Below are 14,823 nucleotides of genomic sequence, written 5' to 3'. Positions count from 1 at the left end.
TAATTTTTAATCAACCTAGAACATTAGCTGTTCCTGCCTCCAGAAGAACAGACTTGGAATATCAGATTAATGAGAGTGCAGTTTCAGGCGTTTACATTTATTTCCCTTTGCTCTGAGCAGCTGTTCTACTGTTCTATTCCCACTAAGTAATTTTGGCTGTAATACAGCATATGTGATTTTCAATAACGTAACATTATACTTCCATTTCCCCAAAGAAACTCAAACACCAGTCTGATTTTTAAAGTGAACGGCAATAGTGAAAAAAAAAAAACAAACCTACCTGGAGATAAAAAGGAAGTGAACTGATAGAAGATTTCGGTGTCCTTCTTCTGACCGCTATACCCCACAACGCTACCAACCTCGAGCGGTAAGGTCTTGAGGAGAGCACCAGTAGTCAGGTCGTGGAGCTGCAGAATGTTCTTGACGTCATGGAGGTAGCATAAGACCAAGAAGTTGGACCTGACACAAGCTACCCATTCTGAAAGGATAAGAAGAGAAAAAAACCTCATGTAATTTTGAAAATTAATGAAAAACATGTTTAATTGAGCAACAGTTCTAGAGCTACACAGAAGGCTATGTAGCAATGAGACTTGCAAAGTCACTTTTACAATCTTTTTTTTTTGAGGCAGGGTCTTTTGTCACCCAGGTTGAAGTGCAGTGGTGAGATCTCAGCTCACTGCAACCTCCACCTCCCAGGTTCAAGGGATTCTCCTGCCTCAGTCTCCCAACTGGCTGGGATTGCAGGTGTGGGCCACCACGCCTAGCTAATTTTTGTATTTTTAGTAGAGATGGGGTTTCGCCATGTAGGCCAGGCTGGTCTCGAACTCCCGGCCTCAAGTGATCTGCCCGCCTCGGCCTCCCAAAGTGTTGAGATTACAGGCGTGAGCCACTGTGCCCAGTCTTATAATTGGTTTTAATCATTAATCTAGTTTTCAGCATATTCCTTTGATAAATGACTATTTTGTTTCCTGAGGAAATAAAATACTCTCTACCTTAGGCCAGGGGCTTTTGATGACCTAGATAATGTGTGGAATAAAAACCCTGCCTTCCTATTTTGTGCTCATTATCATGCTATAAGAGCTATAAGGAAGAAAACAATAAAAGCCAAATCATGCTTCATGCCTGACAGGATAGTTTATTCAATAAAAACGTATTAAGCCCTTGTTATCTACCAGATTCCCCGCAAGGTGCTGGAGACAAGTAGGAAGATGAAATCAACTCTGCTCGTGAGACAAAATCATATAAAAATGCAAGTAATAAACTATAAACAAAGGTAAGTGATTAGTTGGTTGAGGATCCAAAACGAATGATAGCCCTAAAGCAAGGGCTGAACTGAGTCTCAGGTACAGGAGTGTGGAGATGGAGGGGAAATGGAGGCTAGCAGGAAAAGCAGAGCATCCTAGGGAATGAGATGTCAGAAGACAGGCAACTCCTGGCATGAAGGCCAGAGACAGGAATGAGGAGAGAGGAAAGGAAAAGAAAGGACAGAAGGGAAGAAGACTGGTAAAGAGAACAAACAAGAGATCTGTTTTCACGAGGAAGAGTTGTTCAGTTCAGGGCAGATGGAGATGCTGGTGGTGGCCTGATGGGGTATCCAGTGAGCCAGGTAGAGGGGAGTTTATTTACCTGTGACTGAGGAGCCACTGTTGGAACAGAAGGTCAACATAAAGATGGCATTAATAAAGGATGCATGTGTCTGACAGCTGAATGCAGAACAAGGGAAGTTTACAGAGGGGAGAAGAGCAAGAACATTATTGCAACAAGCCAGGGAGAAGACAAAGTCTGCACAGGAAAGAAAATAAATGAAAGGTATTTCCCAAGCGGAATAGCCAGGGCTTGGTGCCTGCAGGAATATGGGGAGTAAAGCACAGAAATGATTTCTCCTCAACTCCCAGGGCAAATGGCCAGGGCTTGGTGACTGCAGAGATACGGAGAGTAAGGCAGAGAAATGAGTTTTCCTCAACTCCCAGGGCTGTGACCTGCAGTAACAGCATACAGTGACAAAGCCGGGAGAGTAGGAGTGAAAGGAGAAAGTGAAGGGCAGGCACAGAGGTCTGCCAGAGGTAGGGTCAGGTCACCAGAGGGTGACGCTGCAGCAAGTGGAAGTGAGGACAGGGCTGCAGGTGACAGGCCACATGTGCTGAACACACAAGTCTTTCTTGGGTTTCATGTGACAGAGTGGGGTTCTTGACATTGCTTTTTTTTTTTTTTTGAGACGGAGTTTCGCTCTTATTACCCAGGCTGGAGTGCAATGGCGCGATCTCGGCTCACCGCAACCTCCGCCTCCCGGGTTCAGGCAATTCTCCTGCCTCAGCCTCCTGAGTAGCTGGGATTACAGGCATGCGCCACCATGCCCAGCTAATTTTTTGTATTTTTAGTAGAGACGGGGGTTTCACCATGTTGACCAGGATGGTCTCGATCTCTTGACCTCGTGATCCACCCGCCTCGGCCTCCCAAAGTGCTGGGATTACAGGCGCGAGCCACCGCGCCCGGCCCGACATTGCTTGTTTTTATAATGCAAGAAACTGGCGGTTCGCGTTTAGGATGCTAGGATTTACCCATATGAAAAACAAGATGTTGGCCAGAGGGAACTCTGAGGATCACCAGAGGCCTTGATCTTGGGCTGATGAAATTACTACGGCAAACTTTTCCTCAAGTGAGGACATAAAGAAGAACTCATACCACCAAAAGTAATCTGCTCATTCTCCAATGCACTTTTTAAAAACACCTCAATTAGGCAACATATTTCATGTGGCTTAATGTTTTAAAGAGACAAAAGTATGGGGAAAAATGAAGTAAATTATGGCTGTTGAAGAAGAATTAATCTGTGTTAACTATAAGTACATCAGCATTATAAAACAGACAAAAGTGAGTAACAAAAGGACAAGGTGATTTGTAGACTGTCATTAATAAAAGTTCTGACTTTACAGCTCTACTTTATGACTCATCTCTAGTTTTTATTCTCAATAGGGTGCTCTGTGCTAATGATATATGGCACATTCAACCATGCTTCTCTTTAAATTGATGAGTTCTAGTGAATATTGAAGGTTTCCCTTTCCAGTCTGAAAATCTTATATAACCTTTCCAGAAGGAAGGTTACATAAATATATCACCCCTCAACAAAATCTCCTAGCATTAATTTGCATTTCATTACATCTATAAGATGGGATGTCACCTTAAGGCATAGTTAAAACCCCTCTTTTGGCTTTAAACGGCAGAAATTCAGATGCTTTGGGAAATGGTTACAATATCCATGATAGTGTCCTATACAAGAATCACGATTTCATCCTGACTTGTACCTGAAAAACTCCTGCAGCACCTACATGAAGATTTATGCCACCCAAGTCTCATTTGGATGCACCAAAGCAGGAGGTCAATCGATGTTGAACAGACTGCTGAACCTGGCACGCAGGAAGCCCTCACTAACTGCTGGCTGTAACTACCCTTACGGGGACATTCCTGCCTCAGTTTGGACAGAAGCCATCAGGCTATCAAAGTGACTATGAAACAGATTCACTGCACAAAGATGCTGGAAGAAATGATCAAAAATCTGTTCTGTGACTCAAAGATCCCTCATTCAAATATAAATAAGGGTCAGAACGTGAACAGAAGGTTTTAAGGAGATAGGTGATAAGATTTCCTCTTGCTCTTGCTTGTAAGTCCCCCTCCCTATGGGAAGGTGACAGGATTATTACCTTCTACCAACCCCAGCCTGACACAGACAGAGTACCAGTGCCTGATCTAAACCTGTAAGTTAAAGGGACTGTGCCTGGAAATCCAAAAGGCAGGAGAACTTCCTTTAGAGGAAGAGTCTGGAATGCGTTGCTGTCTCGGGGTTGCAGATGTGAATTTTGAGCAGACATGGAGTCGTCTTGGGTCCTGTCCAATAGAACTGCGTACAGGGGTGTGGAGATCTCAGTACAAGAGGGTGGAGGGGTACGGTCAGGTGCCCAAGGGCTGAACAGACTCTCAAGGGAACACCCAGGAGCGCTTTCTCCAGGGCCAAGGGACCTGCTGCAGAAACAAGGGCCCAGAAGGAAGTGCCCATAGCAACCTGTGACCTTGAGAAAAGCAGCTGGAATCATCTGCTCCCCCACCAGCGCTAAGCAATGCCAGGTTTAGATAACTGCCATGCACAGAGAGCATACCACCTTAAGCAAGGGAGAAACAGTACCTTATTGATCAAGAACCTGAACCTGGATCTGCCTGACTCCAAGACCTGTGCTTTAATTCATTGAAAAACACACTTTAGGACTGCTTTATCTTAGACAGGGCCAATCTGCAGATCTCAAAGGGGACTTTTTTTTCCTGCTTATATACCATATATATTTGCATTTTTAAATGGTCCTATTTAATCCTCATTCAATCCAGCAGAAGTTCACCATCAACAAGTAAACTTCATGGGCCTAATGGTACTGAACTCTCATTTGTGTAAAAAACTATCCCCAAATTAGTGAGTCTTATTCTAGTAAACTTCAAATTTCTTTTTTTTTTTTTTTTTTTAAAAAAATGAGGTTTCACCATATTGGTCAGGTTGGTCTCGAACTCCTGATCTCAGGTGATCCGCCCACCTCATCCTCCCAAAGTGCTGGGATTACAGGTGTGAGCCACCGCGCCTGGCCTAAAATTCAACTTTCATGCAATAAATAATGTATAAAGCAGCATTTCATTTTTGGAAAAACCACAGAGAGAATGAATAAAAGGGAACTGAAAGGCTCCATAAAATATGACTGATACAGAAGCAAGGTTCTCAAGAGGTTAATGTAGTTCACTGCACAAAGCAGCAACTGCAACGGGTTTCAATTAAATCTGACAATAGTCTATTCCCTTTTCTAATAAGAGGGCTCGAAATCCACGCTAAGATCAATAACAGGGATAATGCAAATAGCCAAAGGTTACTCAAAAGCTTAAAGCTAAGGATTCTAAATCTAAACAGTTTCAAAAATTAAATGTTCATGATTATTACCGGACATTAAGTATACAAAGACAACCGATACATTTTTTTAAAAAGCAGTACTTTGGAAGTCTGAAATCCTACCTTTGCAATTTTTATGAAGACTTTGCATGTCTACATGATATAGTACTAAGCTACAAAAAGATACCACACAATGCAGACTTGGATGAACGATTTAGACACTTCATTCCTGATGATTACAGGTTGAAGGTTTTTTACCTTGTAACTAGTCACTAGAGAATGAGAGACGCACTAACTTGTTGGCGTTCTCATAAAAAATAAGAGCACAGTTTTCAAGTAACATGTGTTCTCACCTAAGACATCTTTCTCATGCTCAGGAACAAGCACTTTCCACTTAGACTCGTCAGGATCCCTGAAGTCAATGTTGATCACGCGATAGTTGGGAGAATGGCGATTAGTCTTGAACGTGAACACCGTCCCCTCATTGGTCACGTAGTCATATTCTCCTTCAAAGTTGTCGATCAGTTTTACCCACTTTAGGATTCCTGGCAAGAGACCAAGTATTCTCATTATCTGTCTAATGTTTAAAAATGGTGTTGGTTTGTGTATAGGGTGGGGAGGGTGGATCTTTGTTATCCTCAAAACACAAAGCAGAGCTATCTGGAAGATAAGGCATGAAAAGGAGCAAGGACCAGTTGTGAGTGAGTTTAAAAAATGCTAAGGAGCCCCCGAAAAACCTGGCAAGGAGGGGAGAGTGAAGGACCTCCCTTCCCAGCTCATCACCCCTACACAATCTGGCAAATCCTCCTCTACCTGAGCCAGCTTCAAATCTGGGCACTTCTCTCCACCTCTCCTATCAGCATACCATTCCAGGTCTTTGTGGTCTCCCTCCCAAGTCTTGGCCATGGAGACTTTCAGCCCCAGGGATTATAATGTCACAACTTGAGGGTAGGGCTGCTACTGGCACCTAAAGGGTAGAGACTAGAGATGCTGCTAACCATGCTGCAATGCACAGGACAGCCCTATAACAAAGTGGTAGCCAGCTAAACAGTCAATAGTGCCAAGTCTCAGAATTCTTGGTCTACAGCATTAGCTTCCTGCCTGGTCTTCCCACTGTCACTCTTGAGTTTCTCAGTATGGCAGCCACCACAATATCTCAATCTTTAAACTGGTCCGTGTTAGTACCCTTAGAAACTTTCAATGACTTCTCCATTATCCTTGGAATAAAATCCAAATTCCTTCCCATGGTCTTGCATGCTACAGTCCTTTTCCAGTTAGCCAACTTCAGATAGTTCCAACCCTTGCCTCACTTCCTGTCCTTTATTGGAATTGGCCTTTATTAGATGCCACTTTTAACAGGCACCCAGTTTGTTTCTTCACAGCACTTCTCTCAAGATATATTCATTCATTCATTTTTGTTTGTTAAGAGATGAGGTCTCTCAGCTGGTCGTGGTGGCTCATGCCTGTAATCACAGCACTTTTGGAGGCCAGGGAAGGCAGATCACTTGAGGTCAAGAATTTGAGACCAGCCTCGCCAACAGGGTGAAAACCTGTCTCTATTAAAAATACAAAAATTAGCCGGGCATAGTGGCGCACACCCGTAATCCCAGCTACTCAGGAGGCTAAGGCATGGAGTTGCCTGAACCCAGGAGGTGGAGGTTGCTTGCAGTGGGCTGAGATTGCGCCACTTCATTCCAGCCTGAGCAGAGTGAGACTCTTGTCTCAAAAAACCAAAAAAGCAAAAAAAAAAAGAGATGAGGTCTCTCCATGTTGCCCAGGCCTGAATGCAGTGGCTATTCACAGGCACGATCATAGTTCACTGCAACCTCAAACTCGGGCTCCTAAGATCCTCCTGCCTCAGAGTCCCCACTAGCTGGGACTACAGGTGTACAACCCAGCATCCAACTCTCTCTCTCAAGATATAATTATGTATTTATTTGCTTATTATTTATCTTTTCATTTACTGTTTAATACTTGGCACAAAACTGAGTGGCAGGTAACTTGAAACATACAAAATAAAATTTGCATGGCATAAAAGGGACACTTCCCAGTCCTTTGAGAACTAGAGATGATCATCACTAAAAAAAATTTTCAGTACATTCATGTCATCATCATTTAAATGGCTCACTAAATGCTACTTTTAATATTTAAAGCAGAAATCACCAAAATCCCTTGGAAAAACATCCGTTTTTACCATGTGTCTGACACAGATGATGTTCAGCAAACATCTCAAAAGTGTCATAGACAAAAAAGTTCTATGACTTCTAAACTACTAAAAGGCAATGCCAGATCTTAGCTATTTTCCAATTCTCTACTTTTAATTTCACAGTGAAATTGCTACACTAATCTGGGTAGTTCATTTACATTCCTTGAATCTCTCAAGGCAATTTTACTTTCATTATCTCATTCATCTCTGCAGTATATCTTCATATAATTTGTTATTGAATTAAATGTAACAGGGAAATAAATTCCACCATAGAAAGAGTACTGTGGTCATATATGTTTGTACTAAAACGCCAGTTCTAACACTATCTAGTTGGGTCACCTTGAGCAATCTCTTTATTCCTTACAAAGCCTCATTTTCTTAACTGTAAACTAGGAATAATAGGTAAATACAAACATTATTATAAAAGTATCTATTAGTACCTACCCCCATAATAGAAACTCAACAAACATTGTTTTAAAATAAGTGATTGGAGGCTGGCTATGGTGGCTCACACCTGTAATCCCAGCACTTTGGGAAGCCGAGGCAGGCAGATCTCTTGAGGCCAAAAATTTGAGACCAGCTTGGCCAACATGGCGAAACCCTGTTTCTACTAAAAATACAAAAAAATTAGCCAGACATGGTAGCGCACACCTGTAATCCAAGCTACTTCAGAGTCTGAGGCAAGAGAATCACTTGAATCCAGGAGGCACCCGCCACCAGCCCCCAACCCAGCTAATTTTTGCATGTTTTTTAGTAGAGACAAGGTTTCACCAAGTTGGCCAGGCTGGTCTCAAACTCCTGACCTCAGATAATCTGCCTGCCTCGGCCTCCCAAAGTGCTGGGATTACAGGCATGAGCCACCACTCCTGGCCCTTCTCCAGCTTTTCTAGTTGTCTTCTGCAAAATGGTTGGTCTCAATCTGTAGTTTATCATTTTTGGAAACAGTCTGCTCTTTCCATGCCTGTAAACTTTCGTGTCTATATACTCAATGTTTTTCCACCTCTTGGTGGGCTGTATTCTAGATAGCTCCTTTACATATCTACATTCTATTTCACTAATTATCTCTTCAGCTGTGTCTAATCTCCTCCTTAGCCTAATAACTGAGTTTTTAAAGTTAATAATAATTTTTTTTTAATTTCTAGAAGTTCTAATTAGTCATTTTCCAAATCTGGCTGGTTATTGTTTACAGTATCTTATTTATTGCATATCCTTCCAAGCTTCTTGTTTGCTTTTTAAAAGGAGCATCACCCCGTTTATTTTTAAATATATTTAACATATTCATTTTTTTGTTAGGAATCTGATAATGTGGCCAGCAGCCATTGTTTCTGCTGGCTCTAATTTCTCATGCTGGTGAATTTCTTCATCTGATTTGACTTTTTTACTGTAACTGCTGATTTTCCTTGAAACATTATCTGTGGAAATTCTTGGAGGCCTGGGTTGAAGTAGCACTCTTTCAGAGATGAGTGTTTCTTTTCTTGCTTGTTGGGATGCAACCAACCTGACAGCACTATAATTAAATTCTTGGCATGAGGATTTTGGACCTCATTGGTACAACCAAGTCAACCTGCACTCGTGATGGTCAGCCTTTCTCCTGTTTTAGGAGAGTTCACATCCTGTCTGCCCCTACCCCTCCTAGTGCCTAGGTAAGGGCAGGCAGATTTCCTTACTGTTCATTCCCCATCCCCAGCCTCTCCACTGGCAAGTTTATTTTTATCAGTCATCCTTACATTGATAGTTTGTCTCAGCAGACTCCCAATTATGCTTTATTGTCTATCCAATTTCCCCCCTTACCCCAGTAGAAACATTCAGGGACAATCCAGCTCACATTCCAGCTTTCATTTTGTCTTTGGTCTTTATAGTTTCCCTTCTTTCATGTGGACTTAGCAATGTATTTGGAAAGATGCTTTATAAATTTTTTACATTTCAGTTGTTTCAACTGGGAGGTTATTCAGAGTATATAAACTTCCAAACTCCCAGAAACAGACATCCTTACAACTAATTTTCAACTAATTTGAAAAAATTTTCATAAACTCTGCATCTGAGTTGCAATTATCTTTTTTTATCCAGTGACAAACTACTAATCTCAAAAGACTACTCAGTAGGTGATCCACTCAAAGATAATTCATCTTAGTCTACATAAAACAATGCTTTAAAAAAAAAATCCCCATTCCCTAAAAGAAAAACAATTTAAGTAAAATATTAGCTGGTAATGCAAAATTTGAAGAGAATAAGAAATGTACATTTGTTTATAATAAGAATAATGAAACAATTTTCTGGACTATGACATTTGTAGACACAAAATCTTGGCTCAGTGAAAATGTCAGATTCCTTAAATGTTCCCCTAACAATAAAGCATTTCCTGATGTGAAACCTTTATTTCACAAAGTAACCTTATGGTTTCTGCCTGAAAAGGTCCTGGAACTAGTGGTATTTATGGCCCCTCCCTACCCAAAGTCATTAAAGTATGCACCAAAGGCAAAACACAGCAGAAATTTCCTTCAGGACTGCTGTCTAATCAGGTAAGCCTGAAGATGTGGCACACATGAAAATCATTCAAGCTCCAATGAACAACAAAACAGTTTAGGTTATTGTTTGCCACCAAATTCTGACACATTAACCTTAGCCATAAATACATACTACAAGCCATAAAAGCTCATTCAGAATAAGGAATGTGGCTGGATTTACAAAAGTCCAGCTATAAAATTTGAAAAACAGTCCAAAGTATAGGCCTTCACAGGGCCGGATGTTTTAAATGAGAGCTCTTGAAATTCTTTTGCTCTCCTGAAACCTTGTTCTACAGGGCTTTGGTAGAGAAATAAATCAAGAGAAAAGGTATTTCAGTTGAACAATGGCGCTCATTCATTTTTGCTACTCACAAGTTAGAACACTGTTGATTTAAATGGAAAACAGGAAAATTACTTTTTAAAAAGAAACATGACTTAACTCTTTAACCATTTCACTTTTTTGCCTACCTTCTCTGAGGTTCTTTTGTCTATAAAGTGGCATTATTCACTCTGAAGCCAAAAGAATTTCCAATTCCTGAATCTTACTACATTCAAATGTTAAAATTGCTTTTTATAAAACCTGCTTCTTGGGGACTGATTCATTTATTGAGTGAAGATTAGTTTAAAATAAATTATCTTATGCTTTTCCTAGACCAAAGTCATACTTTTATTACTTTCTTTGAAAAATCATCAACTATATTAACTACATTTCATAGAAAATGCTGTGCAAGCTCCCTAATAATGGGAGCTAAAGTGCTTTTATACTTTACAAAAACTCTCAGGGCTAGACAAGTAACGACAACAAATGCAAGGAGTGGTGGGGCACTGAGGCTGCAGGGGGCACGGGCTGCTGTGGGCCTGAAGGACTTCCGTCTGTCTCCGTCTGCCACACGATTAAGTTAGAACACAGGCTGGGGGGTTAAACTGATATGGATCCAAATCTTTAAATGGCATTAGGAAAGCTACTTGTCCCCACCAGCCTGTTTCCTGGGGATAATAATTCATGCTCCTCAGAAGCTGTTGAGAAGACTGAAAGAAATGCCTACATTTGTAGCTCAGAACCTGACACAGGAAATGTTACATAAACAACATTAACTATTATTCCAAATAACCCCAGCATTCAAGTGACAAAAGTAAACTGAACATGGCCTCTGAAGAGTCTGATTTGTTAATAGTGTATGTTTAAAATCCAATATCCATCTCACGGTATGCAGCTATTTTACATATTAATTTTAAAATTAGTATAAATACTCATTTTATCACTAGTATTTTGTCTTTTATATCAAATTGCCTATTTTGGGTCTCGTTTGTATACTGTCTTTCGATATCCCAATTCTTTTTCGTTCTTCTGCAGTCCCATTCTGACACGCAGATTTCCTACCAACTCCCTGTCTTCCCTCTGAGGCCCTCCTCCCTTGTTGGTATTGCTTTTAGCGCTTAGATGACTTTGCTAAGCTTTGGACAGCTCCTTTGCTTAAAGCTTCTTGAATGTTTTTCTCCCCTTTTCCACTCTAACCCCCAAAAATGTCCGGCCCTACCAGGCAGGAACAAAAGAGTCAATATCATCTCTGCCACCTAAAAACAAGAGCTGTATTAGTCAGAGATGGTGAAATGACCAATCTACAATGTCTGCTAAATACCAGATTTCCTTTTATGGTTATGTGTTAGCATGTAATGTAAATTTAATTCCTAAAGGAGAAAAAAGCCAATTTTCTTTAATGACACAAAAGCATTAAAATAAAAATAAGGTAGGTACTGAAAACTTTGTCAACTGAAAATGATTAAACTTTTAGCAAAAAAAAGAAAAAGCAAAGACAGGTTAGTGAAAGTCTGGGAAAATCCCAGGTAAGCTGATATTTCCTTACAGAAATCTCCATGTCACCACCATCCACCTTTTCTCCCTAAACTCCTCATAAATGCTGTGACATGAGCAAAGAGCACTCTGGGCCCATTTTAAGGATGCCTATGTTGAAGGAGGTTGTTAAGTTACTAGCAACAAAGATTTCTGACATATGGTTCATTTTACCTAACAATCACTTCTTAAGTATTCTATTAAAAACCTCTGATATAATTAATTTTAAATGTAGGCTGGGTGCAGTGGCTCAAACCTGTAATCCCAGCACTTTGGGAGGCTGAGGCAGGCAGATCACCTAAGGTCAGGGGTTTGTAACAAGCCTGGCTGACATAACAAAAACGTGTCTCTACTAAAAATACAAAATTAGCTGGGCATGGTGGCGGGCACTTGTAATCCTAGCTACTCCAGAGGCTGAGGCAGGAGAATCGCTTGAACCTAGGAGGTGGAGGTTGCAGAATAAAAAAATGTATTCAGAAAAGGGACTGATGGTCAGCTCCTTTTTTGCTGCTATTATTCTATAAAGCAGGGAATAAAGTCCCCGACTTCCTACAGGAAAATTAAAGAACCAAAGAGAAAAGAAAATGGAAAAAAAGAAAGAAAAACAGAAGAGAGGAAGTCTGAGCCTGGATCTGTGCACTGGGCCACAGAACCTTGGACACCCCCTGGAACTGATGATCTCCACATCTTACCATCCAGCAGATACGGAGCACTTGAAGGGCAGGGGCCGCAAGGTGTCATTACAAGTGCCCAGCGCAGTGCCTGGCACATCGATGCACGTCTAATTCATAACTAAATACACAATGTAAGTACTCCTACATTTTAGACTGAACCTTACATACAGCTGTTTACAATGTAAAGACGACAAAAGTAACCAAAGTTAAATTTTAAAGAAGTTATTAGTATCTTCTGCTTTTCTTATAAAAATATTTAGAAACATATCCCTGAGTTAAATGTACTTCTATTTTTAAGGCATAAACTCACTTAAGTTTTCATGTAAATTTTTTAAAGTCTACATATTTGAGAGAAAAGAGACAGCCCTGAACCCTGATACTTACCCATACTGCAGAAAATATTCAAAAAATTTATTCTAAATTTTGTCTATGTAACTAAAGTACATAAGGCAACTTTTTATATATTCAAAATAGGACCAGGCACCATGGCTCACACCTGAAATCCCAGCACTTTGGAAGGCTGAGGCAGAAAGATTGCTTGAGCCTACATGTTTGAAACCAGCCCAGGCAATATGGTGAGACCCCCCAGCTCTATTTTATATTTATATCAAGTAAATAAATAAAACAAAACAAAATAGGGTTATTTATAGTAAACTTAGGAAACAAAGTATATACATACTTCAAAAGTAATATTGATTAGAAAGGTTTGGAAAATATAAGAAAATCTAGACAAATTATTTTCTTGTAAGGTTCAGGATTATTAATTTCAACAAATCTGCAGGCATGAACCACATCGAGGATCACAGGAGTCAAGACCCAGCTGTCTTTCCTACTGCAGAACTAATAAAATGTCATGCTAGCCTGGTGTCTTTAATGATACTTTGATACTTCCTCACTTTTGATTTTAAACAAGCAACAGAGTAAGAGAAGCAAAAAATCTTCTGCTCACATAATATACAGAAATGAAAAAAAGAACCCATCATTCTCAGGGCTCAATAAAGGACAAAAAACTTGATTAAAAAAAATTTAGGAAGCCACAGGGATAAAGATTCAAAACACTCAGAAGTCAGTAACAGTTATAGAGGAAGGGCAGCTTATCGAGCAAGGCCGCCTGAGCACAAGGATCCCTAAAGGGAACGTCATTTGAGACAAGCTGGTGCATACCTGCTGTGAGTTCAACAGGGACTAGGTGCTGGCAACTCCATGGGGAACAAGACAGGCAACATCTCTAATCTCATGCAGCTCACAGATCCTCACACAAAGTGTTTTTGTATGGAGAGAAAAGGAAATCAGAATGGGGGAAAGGAGAAGAAGGAGCAACTCTTGAGAGAAAGGTATCTATCAAAAGTACAAGGAAGGCCGGGCACGGGTGGTTCACACCTGTAACCCCAGTACTTTGGGAGGCTGAGGTGGGTGGATCACGAGGTAGGAGATCAAGCCCATCCTGGCCAACACAGTGAAACCCCATCTCTACTAAAAATACAAAAATTAGCCAGGCATGGTAGCATGAACCTGTAGTCCCAGCTACTCAGGAAGCTGAGGCCGGAGAATCGCTTCAACTCGGAATGTGGAAGTTGCAGTGAGCTGAAATCATGCCACTGCACTCTAGCCTGGATGACAGAGCGAGACTCCCTCTCAAAAAAAAAAAAAAAAGTACAAGGAAGCCTGGTAACCCCTGACAGAGACCTCTCTTCTCCCAAAGCAAGAAGGTAGTAACTCCACACATTTCTCTGGTAAGCCAGTGGAGAAGAGGACGTGACTGTTGGGAGACGATCTGCTTAGCTGTTCTAAAATTCTGAAGAGCTTTATATATAAGCTTCAAAAGCCCAGATGACAGGCCTAATTCCATTTCTACACAGTGGTGCATAAGGTGAGTCATGGAAATTACCTGTTCAGAAAAGGTAAGAAGGAGCAATTGCCAGCCTCAACTGCAGTTACTAGGTAAAGGATGTGATCCACAGCTTGCAACAAATGTGTTCATATTCTTAAGTGAAAATACTGCAAATGTAAATGGCAGAAATGAGGTTCTCCAGAGAGTCAGAGAACAACAGAGAGAATGCTCCCATAAGGCAGCAAAAGAACAGAAGTCCACACTTACTTGACAAAATGAATCCAGTTTTAATTCATACAGACCTCATTTAACTTTCAAGTTGCTAAGATATTTTCTATCCTGCTGTTATAGTTTTGTTCTCCCTATGTGCTGTCTTTTAAAAAGACATTAAAGTGCCATTGGCCTTTTTTAGGGGGCTTTTTGTGCTCTCATTTCAAAATGCACAAAAGGCAGTTTTTTTGGGAGACACAGATGACGGTAATGTCTCCCAAGAAAACCTGCCCATGTGCATTTTGAAATGAGAGCACAAAAAGCCCCCTAAAAATCAGCCATCTTAAGTGAAATTATTTAGTTCTCCAAAAAGACAACTGAGCGGTATCTTAAATATATAAATAATTAGTTTATACAAAAATGTTGATAATTCCCCTTGGCTTTAAGGGAAAACAGATTAAAATCCTAGCAGAAAGGCTTTAGGATATCAAAAGGGGTACAGATTTTAGTAATATGAAATTTGAGGTTTTACAACATGGATTGAGTTTTCAGGCACCAGTTGTTCAGGTCTAAGTCATCTAACATTCAAGTTAACTAGTGCATTTAGCATTTAAGTTAAATGTTAATTATT

General features: G+C 40.5%; 1 protein-coding gene across 2 annotated transcripts in view; it reads right to left on the bottom strand.

The window, feature by feature from the left end:
* PREP (prolyl endopeptidase) overlaps positions 1 to 14,823 on the bottom strand; it is a 124,077-nt gene that overhangs the window by 56,978 nt on the left and 52,276 nt on the right. For both annotated transcript variants that reach the window (XM_012438443.3, XM_012438444.3), the window contains 2 exons: positions 5,269 to 5,460; positions 281 to 478 (listed from right to left, as the gene is read on the bottom strand). In XM_012438443.3, the coding sequence (XP_012293866.3) occupies positions 281 to 478; positions 5,269 to 5,460 (390 nt within the window). The remainder of the gene's footprint in view (positions 1 to 280; positions 479 to 5,268; positions 5,461 to 14,823) is intronic.

The sequence above is a fragment of the Aotus nancymaae genome, unplaced genomic scaffold (genome assembly GCF_030222135.1).
Source record: "Aotus nancymaae isolate 86718 unplaced genomic scaffold, 86718_ANA_hifiasm-v0.15.2.pri h1tg000040l, whole genome shotgun sequence".
NCBI lineage: Eukaryota > Metazoa > Chordata > Mammalia > Primates > Aotidae > Aotus > Aotus nancymaae.
This window is presented reverse-complemented; position numbering and strand designations above follow the sequence as displayed.